Source organism: Mauremys reevesii, linkage group 1 (genome assembly GCF_016161935.1).
Source record: "Mauremys reevesii isolate NIE-2019 linkage group 1, ASM1616193v1, whole genome shotgun sequence".
Classification (NCBI taxonomy): Eukaryota; Metazoa; Chordata; order Testudines; family Geoemydidae; genus Mauremys; species Mauremys reevesii.
The window spans coordinates 218,980,864-218,998,094 of record NC_052623.1 but is presented as its reverse complement, the minus strand read 5'-3'; the positions used below and the strand labels follow the sequence as shown (position 1 = coordinate 218,998,094).

Below are 17,231 nucleotides of genomic sequence, written 5' to 3'. Positions count from 1 at the left end.
TCCCAGATGTTTCCTTCAGGCACTTACAGATTCTGAGTTGGTTTAATGTTTCCTAACCTGTGCGGGGAGCTCTCAGGATCCATCTTTCCTCTGAACCCTGGAGGTCTAGGACCCATGGCTCTTCCCCTTGTTCCAGCTGGGAGATTATATGAGGTTTGGAAACTGGAAACCCTGCTCAGATGAAAGAACACAAAGGAGTTCAGTTGATTTCATAAGACTTCGTCATAAAAAACATTCCATTAATTTAACTTCAGTGCTTAGTGTGACCTGGTGTGCCTGGGGCAGTCCACACTGAAAATCCCAAGGTCAGGGCAGGCTGAAAAAGGGAGAGCAGATGCTCTCAAAACTTGTGGTTAACACTGAAGTTAAACTCACCGACCAGTCACAAACTGTGCTTCTGATCCCCCACACTTATCGAGAAGCTGAAAAAAGAAATCACACGGCCCTCTTTATTGCAGTCCACTTCTCTGACTCCCAATTATCACCTAAGTCCAGTACAGTGAGAGGTTATTTAAAAACTCTGCTCACATAAACAAAATGATCTTCTGACCCCAAAGGGTCAGCCACATTAAAAGATCACTATAGGTTTGGATCTTACCCAAAATACCACAGTGCCAGCCAATCCTTTAGCATGGAAAGACAATACACAACATGAAAAAAGTTGTTAAATTGGAAAGCAGTGAGATACCTTCAGAAATCTATATATCAGGTTCTTAGCAGTACTGGTGAGTTGCTGGCTTGAAAGTCCGTCTGGAACACATCCACAGTTTGGATGGGTCATTCAGTCCTTTGTTCCAGGGTTCAATTTGTAAAGAAGTTGCTCTAGAGGTAGGAAGAGGGATTGAAGACAAAATGCAGATGATGCAGCTGCCCTTTATATTCCTTTTGCCATGTGGCTTGTACGTCCTATGTCACAAACACAAGCTTCACAGCACATGGCATGGAAGAGCCTTGGAGGTCTCAGTACACAGACACACCCCTGCATGTCTTGCTGACTCAATAGGTTTATTCCCTTGATCACGGGTGGGCAAACTACGGCCCACAGGCCACATCCGGCCCAAAGGATCATCCTGCCCCGTCCCTGAGCTCTCCCCTGCTGTCCCCCCTTTCCCGCACCCACGCCACTGCGCGGGCAGCACTCTGTGGGGTGGGGCTGCGCGCTCCTGCAGGGCAGTGTGTCTGGCTCTGTGCGGTCCACGTGGCTGCCAGACACGCTACTCTGAGCAGCATGGTAAGGGGGTGAGGGGGTTGGATAAGGGGCAGGGAGTCCCAGGGGGCAGTCAGATGGGGGTGGAGGTTCTGTGGGGACGGGGGGTTGGATAGGTGTGGGAGTCCCGGGGGTCTGTCAGTGGGCAAGGGGGTGGATAGAGGTCAGGGCAGTCAGGGGACAGGGAGGTTGGGTAGGAGGTGGGGTCCTGGGAGGGCAGTTGGGGGGGTCTCTGGAGGGGGCGGTCAGGGGACAAGGAGCAGGGGGGGTTAGATGGGTCGGGGATTCTGAGGGGGGCAGTAAGTGGGAGAGGTAGATAGGGGACGGGGTCAGGCTGTTTGGGGACCCCAATGTGGCCCTCAGGCTAAAAAGTTTGCCCACCCCTGCCCTTGATCCTTTCCGTGGTCTCTTTGTACAGCTGATGGGCCATCAAACAGCTTAGGCAGTGCTGACGCCAATATGTCTCACCCAGAAAGACTGCACAAGTCTGGAAATACGGACATACTCTACACATCTATAACTCACAATACAAAGGTGATACAAACATAGAAACAGAATTATCATACTTGGAAAAGCATGACATTTTCACTGACACCTTACATGGCATATCTAGCACGAGTCATTTCATGTTATCAAATTAGTATTAATAATATAAAAAACATATATATATAAAATGTCTCACAATTCCATACAGTGTCACACTTGGTTAAGGAGTGAATTCCCAGGACCAGCTCCCCATGTCCTTGAAGATGCTGAACACTCTGCTTATGACGTATTGAAATACCCACATATCTGCTGGGAACACACACACAGACAGACACTGTCAGTCTGTACCCCTATGTTCACTCTTCTAGAAAATTATGATGAATTTTGTACACAGTATGGCATTTTGAAAACAATCTACTGAATATTATCTTCCTGTTAAAATGTGTAGCAACACTGTACGTAAAGTTATGAGAGTTTGATGATATGATAATATCTGTATGATATTACTGAAAAAGTTACTATTCTGGGGAACACCCACAGACTAGTTCCTCAGAGACAGCAAGGCAAACAGCTGGTTAAATAGCCATTCTCTGGCAGGGGGGAAGGTGTGAAGAAGACATTTACATTCCATCACAGGGACACTTGAAGCTCATATCTCCAACACACAGCCTGTCACATGACTCAGCTGAGAACTGAAGTTGTTTCTAGTACAAAGGACTGAATTATAAAAAGAGGTGAGGAAAACCCTTGAGACTCTCTCTCCCCTTTCCCTCTGCTCATGATAACTCCTGAAGAGCTGAACTTGGGCAGCAGGGGCGGGTTAGGGGGAGTGCTGGCTGAAAGGAAAACCAGCCTGTCTCAGCATAGGGTGAGAGAAACATTTGCTTTCAATCTGTTTCAGCTTGTTAACTTAGATCAGGCATGGGCAAACTTTTTGGTCAGAGGGCCACATCAGGGTTGCAAAATTGTATGGGGGCCGGGTAGGGAAAGCTGTGCCTCCCCAAACAGCCTGGCCCCGCCCCCTATCCGCCCCCCACCCACTTCCTTCCCCCTGATTGCCCCCCTCAGAACCGCCAACCCATCCAACCACCCCCTCCAGAGACCCCCCCCTTCCCCTAACCAGCCACCAGGACCCCCCTGGAACCCCACTCCCTAAGTCCCCCACTCCTTGTCCCCTGACTGCCCCCTGACCCAGGACCACACCTGTCATAAATAGTTAGTAAAGGGTTAAAGCATAGTACCTGGTGGGCACCTGACCTGAGGACCAATCAGGGAAGAGAATTTGAAACTCCTAGGAGGGAACTTTTTCTCTCTGTTTGGGGGGGTCTTTGTCTTTGGCCGTTTGGAGTTCAAGAGACCAGACGAGTTAATCAAGTCCCTACAAGTTCCACCTTTCTGAACTAATTTCTTCTAGTCAAGATAGTGAGTATTAGAAAGATACTTTGTGTCCTTATCTAATAATCCTATGTTTGCAATTCTGTGTGTTTGTTATTGATTATTCTTAATTCTGCTTGTACTGGTTGTACTGAGAAAGAGAGAGGATTCTCTCCAGAACTTAGCAAGGTTATACCCTATGAGTGTCCAGCTTGGACTCATAGAGATTCTGTATTTTCTTTTTGCTCTCTTAATAAATTCTTTTATTTTCTTTGGACTTGGTTAATTCCTTCCCTTGGGGAAATTCAGGGGAAGGGGAGGGGGAAGTGGGCTGCTTCCCTGTGTGTGTGAGATTCAAGGAGTTTGAATCAAGGCATCTCTGTCTCCGGAGCAGGCTGGAGAGAGGGAAGAGGGGGGAGAGGGAAGGTTCCTCCTCTGTGAATTGATCTGTGTTCCCAGGGAGTGTCTTTGAAGGGAGACAGGGGGGAAACAGGGGTGTCCCGGCCCACGAAATTGACCGGGTGGTGGCAGAAAAGGGGACCTACCCTAGGATTTTAGGGTGGGGGAATACATGCGGGTCCCCATCTTTGAACCCACAAGCTCAAAGTGGGGGTGAGATCCCATGACAACACCCAACCCCTCCTGCTCCCTGTCCCCTGACTGCCCCAACCCATATCCACAATCCCGCCCCCTGACAGAACCCTGGATTCCCATGCTTATCCAACCCCCTGTACCCTGACTGCCCCCACAACTGCCCCCTTCTCCCTGTCCCCTGACTGCCCCCCGGGACTCCCTGCCCCTTACCCAACCCCCCGGCCCCCTTACCACAGCCGCATGGTCCGCCAGAGCTAGACATGAGGTCCCTCAGGAGCGCGCCAACTGGCCCCCTTACCATGCCGCTCAGAGCGGTAGGAGCTTGCAGCCCCACCACTGCAGCACTGCCCAGGAGCGGCGGGCCAGAGCACTGGCGGCGCGGCGTGATGAGGCTGCAGGGAGACAGCGGGGGTGAGGGGACAGCAGGGGCGGGGAGTGGGGAGCCTCCCCGGCTGGGTTGCTCAGAGGCCGGCCAGGATGGACCCCCGGGCCGGATGTGGCCTGTGGGCCGTAGTTTGCCCACCCCTGACTTACACGTTAGTTTGTGTTTTATCTTGCATTTCTTTTGTAAACAATTCTGACTTTTATGCCTCATTACCCATAGTCACTTAACTTGGTAAGTAACAATCTTGTTTTATCCAACCAGTGTGTTTGGATTAAAGTGTGTTGCAAACTCCATTTGGGATAACAAGGCTGGTGCATGTCATTTTCCACTGATGAAATGACAGACTTCATATAAGCTTGCATTGTTCAGTAGTGCGCTGGACAGGGCAAGATGCACATTTCTGGGGGAAAGTCTAGGACCAGAGAATTTTCTGAGGTTCTCCTGTGCTGCACTGTAACTCGTGAGTCGCTGACTAGCAGCACTCAATACTGTGTAGCTGGGAGTGAGTTACATGCTAGAGACTGTGTGTTAACTGCCCAGGAGTGGCTGTTCTCTCAGTAAAGCAGTGTAAAAGGTACCCCAGCTTGGGAACCGAGTCACACAGCTGTTCAACAGTCCAGGTTGCACTGTGGTTAATATTTCAATTTCAAAGAGTCTCCTAAAACACAGAAAAAGTAAATCCATGTCCCAGAAATCGAAGACTCCAGAGAGAGGGCAAGTGTCCCTGGAACTGCTTCTTGCTGACAGAGAGGTCCAGAGACAATGAGAGAGTCCTGGGGAAGCTGGGAACAGTAACCATGGGCTGGTGGGGTTCAGTGGAGAAAGGGAACAGGAAGGGCAGGGATATTACTGAATGCAGGAGCTCAGCAGTACTAGATGTCAGGATAACACATAGTGCAGACCATTGGAAAACATAATCCCAACTATACATACAAAATTATGGGGTCTAAATTATCTGTTTCCACTCAAGAGAGATTTTGGAGTCACTGTGGATAGTTCTCTGAAAACATCCACTCAACATGCAGTGGCTGTCAAAAAGCAAACAAAAACTTGGGAATCATTAAGAAAGGGATAGATAATAAGACAGAAAATATCATATTGCCTCTCTATAAATCCATGGTACACCCACATCTTGAATACTGCATGCAGATGTGGTCTCCTCATCTTAAAGAAATATTGGAATGGGAAAAAGTTCAGAAAAGGACAAAAAATGATTAGGGGTATGGAACAACTTCTGTATGAGGTGAGATTAAAAAGACTGGGACTTCTCAGCTTGGAAAAGAGACAAAGGGGGCATATGAGAGAGGTCTATAAAATCATGACTGGCATGGAGAAAGTGAACAAGGAAGTGTTATTTACTGCTCATAACACAAGGACTAGGAATCACAAAATGAAATAATAGGAAGCAGGTTTAGAACAAACAAAAGGAAGTACTTCTTCACACAAGGCAGTGTCAACCTGTGGGACTCCTTGCCTGAGGAGGTCGTGAAGGCTAGGAATGTTATAGGGTTTAAAAGAGAACTGGATAAATTCATGGAGGTTAACTCCATTAATAGCTATTAGCCAGGATGGGTAAGGAATGGTATCCTTAGCTCTGTTTGTCAGAAGGGGGTGATGGATGGCAGGAGAGAGATCACTTGGTGATCGCCTGTTGGGTTCACTCACTCCGGGGAACCTGGAGTTGGCCACTCTCAGTGGACAGGATACTGGGCTAGATGGACCTTTGCTCTGACCCAGTACGGACATTCTTATGTTCTTATGTTATGCTGGACCTACGCCCCAGTTTTACTTGAGCAAACAGGACATATTTGACACTGTGTGATACTGCTCCTGTGTGCTGTTCCCAAAGTGTTCTGCAGCAGGGAAGGGTCTCTGGTAGTGTGTGTGTCACTGGCATATTGCAGTGATGCAGAAACAGGGCAGAGTACGGATGGCATTGGGGGTTGGCATGAACCATCTCTCTTCATTTCCCCTTCCAAGAACTGAGGGGATGGGAATCCTTACCCAGCGAGGTCACATTCTCATAGGTCTCCTGCATGACGTCTCTGCAGAGAACTCTCTGAGCATGGTCCAGCAGAGTCCACTCTTCCCTGGTGAAATACACAGACACCTCCTCGAAGGTCACCGGCCCCTGAAAGAGCAAGAGTCCAACACTCAGTACCTACTGCACCACTCACACTTTCAATCAAATGGAAGCTCTGGTGGATCGCAGTCAACAGAGTCCCACCCCAGCCCACTCAAAGAATCCTGGAAACACCAGGGTGAGGGGATGAAGCAAAAGCCCCTTGTCTCTCCCAGCAGATCCATCACACACCTACTAGCCACAGACTGATACAGGAGATGGAGCCTCTAGCAGGGTCCAGGGAGAGCTTCCTGATAGGAAGCCCAACACCCTCCTCATTGTGAGGAGCTGGATATGAAGGGAGAGGAATCTCCCCTAAGTATGACTGGTGGGTGCCCCCTTCATATCTCACAGCTGGTCAGACTCCAGCACCGGGAGTCTGGTCAGTTTTCCTAGCCCCATGTAGGTGGGTTATTTTCTGTTCCAGAAATGAGGGCATTTCAACTTCCTAATCTCATGGGTCTGGCTCCTAGAGTCTAGGCCATTTATTAAACAACTCCAAGCAGGTTTGCCACAACCTGTCCTTCTCCCTTTCCCAACCTGTGCATTTCCTGCCCCGCTCCAACCTCCAAACCAGACTACGCAAACCTTCCCATCTCTGGTGTATTTGCTGTCCCTCTCCCTCCAGCAGGAGCCCACCAGCAACCCCGCAATAATCCCTACCTGGACTGACTCCTCTGCACCCATTTCTCTCCTATGTCCCATGGGAAGATGGGATGAGGTTGACTGAAATATGGACGTCATTCTGCAGCCTGTCTGGATGAGAAGGGCAGTTGTGGGGGTTACAGAACAGGCCTTCGTTAATTTCACATCATGATTCCCCCAGGCTCTTTCCCTGCAGACAGACATCCTAGATTCGGCCATCCTGGGAAAATGCTTGATCTCTTTATTACAGTGTAGACCTGGCCCCTCCTGCCAGGCTAAGCCCACAGGCACATTTTTAACCTCCCTTCTCCCTCCCTCTGAAAAGGTTCAGAAAAGAGCAACTAGAATGATTAGGGGTTTAGAGAGGGTCCCATATGAGGAAAGATTAAAGAGGCTAGGACTCTTCAGTTTGGAAAAGAGAAGACTAAGGGGGGACATGATAGAGGTATATAAAATCATGAGTGATGTTGAGAAAGTGGATAAGGAAAAGTTATTTACTTATTCCCATAATACAAGAACTAGGGGTCACCAAATGAAATTAATAGGCAGCAGGTTTAAAACAAATAAAAGGAAGTTCTTCTTCACGCAGCGCACAGTCAACTTGTGGAACTCCTTACCTGAGGAGGTTGTGAAGGCTAGGACTATAACAATGTTTAAAAGGGGACTGGATAAATTCATGGTGGCTAAGTCCATAAATGGCTATTAGCCAGGATGGGTAAGAATGGTGTCCCTAGCCTCTGTTCGTCAGAGGATGGAGATGGATGGCAGGAGAGAGATCACTGATCATTGCCTGTTAGGTTCACTCCCTCAGGGGCACCTGGCATTGGCCACTGTCGGTAGACAGATACTGGGCTAGATGGACCTTTGGTCTGACCCGGTACGGCCTCTCTTATGTTCTTATGTTCCCCCGATCCCATAACAAAACCCTGGTCTACACTGGAGGTGGAGGCTGATCTAAGATACGCAACTTCAGCTATGAGAATAGAGTAGCTGAAGTCAGCTTACTTAGATCGACTTACTGCAGCATCCGACTGCTGCTGCTAACCCATTGACTCCACATTCGCCCCTTAAGGCAGTGGAGTACTGGAGTTGATGGGAGAGCACTACCTGCCGATCCGGTGGTAGCATAGACCTGCCCTTTGTCTCTAAACACAATGCTAGGAAAGAGCAGAACCAAAGGAGTCACTGTGGGGGATTCCCTCGGACACTGACCCCATGGCAGCCACACCCCAGCAGGGGGAATATGGAGTCAGGAACTGTTTTTTCCTCTGACCCTTTTCTTTTTCACTGGAAAGTGATTCTGCCCAGAGATGCTGCAATACATGTGTCTGGGTGGATTAGAGAGCTGGAAATCTCTCTCCCAACTCATGTATACACACTGGCTCTTTCAATCTCTCCTTCCCCTGTCCTCTCTCCCTGTCCCTCTGGCTGGGAAAGTCCATTCCTGGTTCTTTGCTCTCCCATGCCAGGAGAAAATCCAGCCAACTACTAATAGGAGGAGAAATGGGGGGAGGGCTGTTTGTGCAGAGTCACTTTCTTGCCAGTCCCCAGCTCTTTCTCTGAGGTCTGTCTGTTACTTGGAGTCTGTGGCTTAGAATTTGTATTAACAAAGCCCAAGTCTGCTAGTACCAGCTGGAGAAAGTCGTCACCTGGGCCAGGCAGAGAAGAAGCTTTAACTAAGGTCACTTCCCAACACAGAACCTCTGTTGGGGGAGCAGCAGCAGCTAAGCCTGGTCTCCCAGATCACAATGGCGGCTGCAGCATCTGACCCAGGAAGCTGAACCCCAATATCCTGAGCAGAGAGGGACAGAGTGTTTGAGCAGCCTTCCCTCCTTTAGCTCTCTGGGGAGAGCAGCTAATGAGAGCCCCTCCTCACAGGGAGAATCTCATTTTCCCCCACTGTCCATCTGGAGTCACTCCTTGTCTTTCCATACAGTGGCTCTTTATTAACATTGCTTTCAATGAATCCAGATTTCAGAAAGAATGAGTCCAGAATGCTGTGGAAGATAGTGCCATAGTGTGGCAGTGCTGACCCCCTTCCCAACCTCCTCACTGCCTAGATCTAGGACAAGGAATTGGGGCAGGAATTTTCCCTATGAAACCAGAAGTTCCTGTGGTTTTCAAGAGGGGAGAAAAGCAAAATCTGTGACTTCACCTCAGAGTGTTTGATAAGTGGATAGAAAGTTATCACGTGGCTGGGGAATCTCAGGCAGGCAGTGAAGATCTGGTGAGAGTTCTCTGGCCGGTCGGGCTCTGAGGGGTATCTGGGGTCTCTGGCCAGGGATTCTGGGGGTTGGGTCCCAGGGAATATCTGGTGGGAGCCTGGCTGGGGGGTCTGGGTACTGGGAGTGTTTTGGGGACTCCTGGATAGAGGCTCTGGGAGCTGCTACTAACCAAGCACTGCCCAGCATTCCCCAGCCACGTGATAACGTTGCCATTTATCCCCCTCTTAATCCTGCCTCCAGCTGCCTGATCCCCCCACCATATCAATTTCCTGCTCAGACCCTGGCACCCCCCTGCTCCGCCCATCACCCCTTCCCAGCCCCCGTCACTAGCGCCCAGCGGAACGTTACGGCTGATACGGGCAGGGGGAAGGGCAGCGGCGTCAGCAGCTGTTACTGAGCATGCGCAGTGCCCGGGAGCAGCACATTGCTACGAGGAGGGATTTAATACACCGCCCCCCCCGCCGGGCCCCAGGCTTCTCCCCCCCCCCCGGCTCCGAGGCTTCTCCCAGGTCCCCAGGGCAGAGAGTCACTTTCCCGCCCGGCCCCAGCGCCCCCCCCGGGGTCTCACTCACCGGGGGCTCCGGGCCGGGGCTGGGGCGGGCAGAGCCCTGGGCTGCCCAGGGGGCGGGGCCCAGCTGGAGAAAGCCCCCCCCGGCCGGGCACGGAGGGGTTAATGCTCCGCGCGCCCCGCACAAACCAGGGAGCAGCAGCGGCTCCTTTGTTCTCCTGCCCCCCAGCGGGGCTCGCACGGAGCATGCGCAGTTTCCCCTACCGACCCCCTCCCTCACCTGGGCTGGAGAGGGCGGAAGAGGCCCCGGGGCAGGCTGGGAGATGTAGTTCCGGTTGCGTTTCCCGGCTCTGGGCATGCGCAGATCGGGGGAGGGGCGGAGTGTGATCAGCTGCTGGGTGAGCGCCGCGCGGCTGCTGCTCCATTGTGACCGGGGAGCCCGGGCGGAGCAGGAGGGTCTGTGCCGGGGAGACCCATTAACCCCCCGTGCCCGGCCCGGGCCCTGCTCCCGCTGCGGAGCTGCAGCCTCCAGGTACCGCAGCGAGCCCCGGGGCCGGGCGGTGACTCTGCCCCAGTGTCTGTGGGGGGGACCCGGCATCTCGCAGCGCCGGGATCTGCTCCCTGGGAGGGAGACCTGGGAGAGGGGCGGGTGGAAAATGTCTGTGCAGCCCGGACATGGCTGGGGGAGGAGAAGAGCCGGTGACCCCCGAGGAGCGGTGAGAGAAATGGGGCGGGGCTGAGATCCCGTCGGATTTACCGCTGCCCCCTCCCGTGGGGACCCCCCCTCCTCTCCCGTCCTGCCCCCTTTCTCTCTAGAGAGCAACGAGCAACACCCAGGGTGACCCCCCCCCCCATCCGAGATAAAGTCCCTGTTCTCCTCCCCCGATTGTGTCCCATTTTCTCTCCACTTTGCCAATGGCCAGTTCAGATCTCAGGTTTGGGGTGTTTCCCCCCCATTTTCACCTGCAGTGATTTCTCCTTGTGTAGGTGGGAAATGGTTCCCCTGAGTGATTCCTGAACTGGGCAGAGGGTTAATGGGTAGAGGCTGGGGGAGCCCTGAGACAGGGGCACCGCTGGGCTGGGGTGGGGGGTCACTCTCTGCTGGCAACAGGGCATGGAAAGGCCCAGGAAGGGGAGGGAGGAGCAAGTGTCCCCCATGAAGATGGCCCAGCCCCAGGTTTCCCAGTCCAGCTACTTCCCCCTCCTCCTGCCCAACCGAGCAGCCTCCCCTGCCATCACCTGCTAGTCACATTCCCAGACCCCACTGCCAGCCCCTCCCCACAGCCCGTGACCTTCTGGCTTCAGCCCCACTCCTTTCCCCTGTGAAAGTGACATCACCCAGGGCTCCCTGCTGGCCACGTGAGTGTGAGGCAAGAAGAATCCGTCCCATTCTGTTGTTGATTGAATATCCCTGTATAATCCCCTCAAATTTCCCCTCTTTGCTCTTGAACTGTTGAATGGTGACATAAAATCTCCCTGATGTTGGTGCTTCTCTCTTACATTGGCAAATATTTAGTTTGTGCCCCATTTTCTCCTCATTGTGAAATACTGATATCGAATTCTTGAAAATCTTCCTGCTTTTCTCTCCAGGTGTGTGACTGAGATCAGGGTTCTTATACTGAGCGAGGTGCAGGCCTTGCCTGAGATCAGGTCCCCCAGTGTGCCGGGCACTGCACAAACCCTGACAGAGTTTGGGGCAATGGTTGTGCCAGGAACTGCACAGACCCTACAGAGAGCAGGGACTTTGTTGTGCTGGGTACTACAGTGACCCTGACTGAGCTCCGGGCCCCTGTTGTGCCAGGCCCTGAATCAACTCCAAGTGAAATCAGGCTCCCATTGTACCAGGTGCTGCAGAGACAGCAAACAAAATCATGGACCTTGTTCTTCCAGGTGCTGCAGAGACCCCAAGTGAGATCTGGGTCCTGTTCTGCCAGGCGCTGCAGAGACCCTAACAGAGGTCAGACCCCACTGTTGTGACAGGTGTTGTGGAGACCCCAACAGAGATCTGCACCCCTGTTGTGCTGGACACTGTAGAGACCCCATCTGACATCAGGCCTCCTATTGTGCCAGGTAAAACTGAGACATGGACCAAGATCACAGCCTCCTTGTGTCGGGCAGCGCACGACTGTGGCACAGATTCCTGCCTCCATTGTGCTGGGCACATCAGAGACCTCGACTGAGATCTGTGTCCCTGTTGGGCCTGGCCCTGCACTGACCCCGACCCAGATCATGCCCCACGTCTGCACAGGGCACTGCACAGACCCTGACAGAGATCCTGCCCCCACATTTTGCCAGATGCTGCAGGGACTCCAAACAAAATCAGGGATACTGTAATGCTGGGAGTTGCAGAGCCCTCAACTGAGATCAGGCCCCTGTTATGCAGGGCTCTGCACAGACACCGAGATCAGGGTTCCCATTGTGACTGGTGCTGCACAGACACCAAGGGTATCTCGACCCTGCCATTAAAATACCCCAGCTGGCCCATGCCAGGTGACTCAGGCTCACGGGGCTCAGGCGAAGGGGCTGTTTAATTGCAGTGTAGGTGTCTGGGTTCGGGCTGGAGCCAGGCTGTAGGACCCTGGAAGGTGGGAGGTGCCAGACCTTGGGCTGCAGCCCCAGCTGGAACATGGACACCACAATTAAACAGCCCTGCAGCCTGAGCTGTGTGAGCCCAAGTCAGCGGGCATGGGCCAGCCGCCGATGTCTAACAAGTTTGCATAGAGAATTTGGGGCAAAACTGGGAACCGACCCCAGATTGTTTGAATTCTTGCCTCTCCCCTTAACCCCAAGCCCAGCTTATGTGTGTACAGCATTCTTTTGGTCTGTGTTTGCCTTGCATTGGCTTCCAAGGGAGGCTGTGGAATTTCCTTCACTGGAGGTTTTTAAGACCAGGTTACAGATACACCAGTCTGGGAATGTCTAGAGATACTTGGTTCTGCCTCAGCACAGGGGGCTGAAGTAGACGACCTCTGAAGATCCCTTCCAGGCCTACAATGAAATAATTCTCTTTTGTGCTGTGCCCTGTTCTATGCTGAGCTGTTCTGCATGATGCCGTTTGAAACTGTAATCATACCATGTTGTGAAGCAGTTTTATGGTGCATTGTTTTGCCTCAGCGTGTTTGGTGCCTGTGCTGTGTTGGTTTGAGTTGAGCTATTTTCCATTGTGTACTTTTGTCCTAGGATGTCGTAGTTAGCATCGTGGTGTTTTCTTTTCCTTTGTATTGTCATTTTATGCTGTGGAGTGTAGGTTGTTTTTTTTTCCCCCTGACTTGCCTGACATTATGTTGTGGTGGGTTTTATTCTGTATGTTGTGTTTTTATATGTATATATTACATTGCATCCTAGAAATGTACGGCCAGATAGGACCTCAAGCTGTCATCAAGTCCAGCTCTCTCTGCTGAGGCAGGACCAAGTCTATGTAGATTATCTCTGACAGAGCTTTGTCCTACCTGTCCTTAAACTTCCAGGGAAAGAGACTCCAGAGCCCCCTTGTAAGACTATTCCAGAGCTGAACTACCTCAGCTCTGGTGACACCCACACAGATTTTAGTGGTGAGCAGCTCTGGAGAGAGAGGAGACCCCAGTGGTGGGCAGCTGGGTAAAGAGACTAAAGTTGGGAGGAGAAACATTGACGTGTCCCAGGTCACCCAGGCTGTCTGTGACCAAGCTAGAAATAGATTCCCGTTCTAGTGCCACCATACTGCTGTTTCTGAAGGTCTCTGCCACACTGATGTTTTAGGCACTTGTGCAAACCCTTAGTGTAGACAGAATTTACACTAGTGCACTGTGATTGGTACCGGTGCACCATGTCCCAGTTTGAAGGTTTGAGCTGGTGGGGGGAAGTGAACTCACAGAGGCTTGGGGCTGGCTGAACAGTGCAGCTGGTAAGGGGGGGGCAGCAGTGAGTGGTGGAGGTGTGAGCTAGGAGCACAGCCCCACAGGACTGCACACTGACTTCTCCTGACCCAGGGGACAAACCCAGCGAGGTGGTTTGTCCATGGATGCACAGGCTGTCTTGGCAGGGCAGCTCACCTGCAGTCCCTGCACCCCTCTTCCTGCAGCCCCACAGTGTGCTCTGGGGACCTTTCCAAGCTGCGGGTGACAGGGCTCTGGAGTTAACAGGGTCTGTTTCTGGCTCTGTCACAGACCTGTTTAGTGACCTTGGGGAAGTCACAGTCCCTCTCTCTGTAACATTGTCTTCAGTGACTCGAGAGCATGAGCATCAGCCTCAGGCAGACTGGTGAGAAGCAGGGAACAAACCCCAAATTGGTTGTGAGGTCTGTATGGAGATTTCACCAACCAAGTATCCAGTGTAAACGCTTCAGGCTCTGTAGCACCATTAACATGGAATCACAGACCGTCGTCGTGGGTGATCCCATATATCTCACCATGCACGTGAGCTTACCTTTGTGACAGATGGTCCCTTACACCAGGGGTTCTCAACCTTTTTCTTTCTGAGCGCCCCCCAACACACAGACACACACACAGACACACACACACACATACACACAATAAAAACTCCACTGCCCACGTGGGCCACAATAACTGTTTTTCTGCATATAAAAGCCAGGGCTGGCGTTAGGGGGCAGCAAGCAGAGCAACTGCCTGCGGCCCCCACAAAGCTACATTGCTCAGGCTTTGGCTTCAGCCCTGGTGGTGGAGCTCAGGGCCCTGGACTTCAGCCCCATGCGCTGGGACTTTTTGCCCTGGGTCTCAGTGAGTCTAATGCCAGCCTTGCTTGGCAGCCCCCTGAAAGCTGCTCGCAGCCCCCCAGGGGGCCCCAGACCCCGGTTGAGAACCACTGCCTTACCCCATGAATCAGTTCCTTCTGTATGGGGTTTTTCATCCCCTTCCTGCCATGTGCTCTGAGCTGGAAACTCAGCTAATCGGAAGTCAAGAGCACAACAACAGTCTTGTGTCTTTGTTAACGTCCCATAATAGTCTCTCTGGTGTTGATGGACCTTTCCTGCCAGGCAGGGTGTAATGCATTCTGTTGCCAATCAGCACTTCACCTAGGTAAAGTCTCTGTCCTGTCTGGTGATTTACAGAGCTAGAGAGGCTCACAATGCAACTAGTCAGATGTTAACCCAGGCAGCAACTCACAAGCATTCAATAAAGTCTAAACACATTCTTATGTTCACAGTCTGTATGAGGAGTATCTACTCATTTGGACTCACTGGGGAACCACAGAAAGAAACAAGATGTGCTGAGGCAAGAAAACCCAGTCTCAGAGCCCCAGGGGTCACGCTTCCCAAAAGCTAAAACTAGGCCCAGCCCATGAAAGGGGCACTCCCAGGAGAGACTGTATAAAGGCTGGAGCATCAAATAACTTAGTTAACCTGAGACAGCTGCCTTGGGGACAATGACAGGGAGAATCCCCAGAGTGACTCCTTTGATTCTGCTCGTCTCTGGCCTTTGGTTCATAGAATCACAGAACTGGAAGGGACCTCGAGAGGTAGCTAGTCCAGTCCCCTGCACTCAAGGCAGGATGAAGTATTATCTAGATCAGGAGTGGCCAAACTGAGCCTGAGAAGGAGCCAGAATTTACCAATGTACATTGCCAAGGAATCACAGTAATACGTCAGCAGCCCCACATCAGCTCCCATCCATGGGAAGCCAGAGTAATCAGCACCTTCCCCTCCCTCCTCGCACCTCCCGATCAGCTGTTCACGCTATGCAAGACACTGGGGGTGGGGAATGGAGCGAGGGCACTGCAGGCTCAGGGAAGTGGGTGGGAATGGGTGGAGTGGGGGCAGGGCCTGTAGCTGAGTTGTGAACACACCCAGCACATTGGAAAGTTGGTGCCTGTAGCTCCAGCCCCGGAGTTGGTACCTATACAAGGAGCCACATATTAAATTCTGAAGAGCCACATGTTGGCCACCCCTGATCTAGACCATCCCTGAGAGGTATTTGTCCAGCCTGCTCTTAAAAATCCCCAATGATGGAGATTCCACAACCTCCCTAGGCAATTTATTCCAGCGCTTAACCACCCTGACAGTTAGGGAGTTTTTCCTAAGGTCCAACCTAAACCTTCCCTGCTGCAATTTAAGCCCATTGATTTTTTTGTCCCATCTGCAGAGGTTAAGAAGAACAATGTTTCTCCCTCCTCCTTGAAACAAACTTTTATGTGCTTGACAGCTGATCATATCTTCTCCAGATTAAACAAACACAATGTTTTCAATCTTCCCTCATAGGTCATGTTTTCTAGATCTTTAATCATTTTTGTTGCTCTTCTCTGGACTTCCTTCAATTTTTCCACATCTTTCCTGAAATGTGGGTCCTAGAACTGGACACACTAGTCCAGTTGAGGCCTAATCAGTGTGGAGTAGAGCGGAAGAATTACTTCTTGTGTCTTGCTTACAGTACTGCTGCTAATACATCTCAGAATTATACTTGCTTTTTTTGCAACAGTGTAACACTGTTGACTCATATTTAGCTTGTGATCCGCTATGACTCCCAGATCTGTTTCCGCAGCACTCCTTCCTAGGCCATCATTTCCTGTCTTGTATGTGTGCAGCTGATTGTTCCTTCCTAAGTGGAGTACTTTGGATTTGTCCATATTGAATTTCATCCTATATACTTCAGACCATTTCTCCAGTTTGTCCAGATAATTTTGAATTTTAATTCTATCCTCCAAAGCACTTGCAACCCTTCTCAGCTTGGTATTGTTCACAAACTTTATAAGTGTAACAGAGAGACTCTGCTACTGGGAGGATTTCACCATGTCTCAGAGGGTGGGAGGAGGCTAGGCCTGTACTGGAATACGGTCACTTTATGCTTCACAGTGTGGCAGAACCTAGAATGTCCATTACCAGGGAAAAATCCTGGGGGGAATTGACATGTGGAAAGGACAGAAACCCTGTCTGAATTCTCTCACGTTGCCCTTCTCGCCCTGGCAGGCTACAGAACAACGTCCATGTTTTGCTCCAAATCATCCCCTCCTCCCTGGGGGAAGGAAATGGCTACATTGGAGCTGGATCAGGTAAGGGATTATCAGGGAGCTGGTGGTGGTTTCTGCCTGGAGGGAGAGGAGAAGTAAATGTATAGGAGGATGGGAGCTGCTAGAGGTGGTGGAAAGCAGGAAATATCTAGGGTGGAGAAAGGGAGGGGACAGGATGTGACAAACCTGCTGAGACTTGTGTACTCTAGGATGTGATGGGTTGTCACCCCGGAGTGCAGTCTGGGGGGCTTCTGGGAACCATTGTGCCCTCTAACTTTCAAGCTGGGCTGGCTCTTCTCACACTGCTTTGCTGGAGATTCAGCGAGCCTCTCCAGGCCCTGTTATCACCCAACACGACAGCAGGTGGTGCTATGCATCCAACTAAGCTACCTGAGTGTGTTACCTAAGCCACTCAAGGGCAGATAGATGACAACAGCCAATTTCCCAGCGATAAGTGATAGCAAACAGATCAAAGCAGATTACTTAACAAATAACCAAAAACTCAAACTAAGCCTAACATACTATCTGGATAGAATTTGAATTAGCAGTTTCTCACCCTGACTGATGATACAAGCAGTCCACCAAGTTTCCATACACAAGCTAGAAATCCCTTTACCCTGGGACCAACATTTTCCCCCAGTTCAGTCTTTGTTCCTGAGGTGTTTCCATGAGTTTTCTTGTGTGTGGAATGAGGCCAAGAGATGACCTCACACCCCACCTTATGTAGCTTTTCCACATGGCAGGAA

General features: G+C 51.3%; 1 protein-coding gene and 1 long non-coding RNA gene across 2 annotated transcripts; one reads left to right on the top strand and one right to left on the bottom strand.

Moving 5' to 3' along the window:
• Window positions 1-566: 566 nt before the first annotated feature.
• On the bottom strand, window positions 567-9,759 carry LOC120403023 (zinc finger protein 891-like). Its single transcript, XM_039533678.1, has 4 exons — window positions 9,611-9,759; window positions 6,832-6,920; window positions 6,051-6,177; window positions 567-822 (listed from the first exon to the last, which is right to left on the bottom strand). Exons 2-4 carry the CDS (start codon window positions 6,910-6,912, stop codon window positions 782-784), a joined length of 249 nt encoding a protein of 82 aa, XP_039389612.1. The 5' UTR covers window positions 6,913-6,920; window positions 9,611-9,759; the 3' UTR covers window positions 567-781.
• A 137-nt stretch (window positions 9,760-9,896) lies between these two features.
• On the top strand, window positions 9,897-16,501 carry LOC120403049. Its single transcript, XR_005597444.1, has 3 exons — window positions 9,897-10,078; window positions 11,437-11,616; window positions 16,445-16,501. It is a non-coding gene; the product is annotated as an uncharacterized LOC120403049 (long non-coding RNA).
• The last annotated feature ends 730 nt before the right edge of the window (window positions 16,502-17,231 follow it).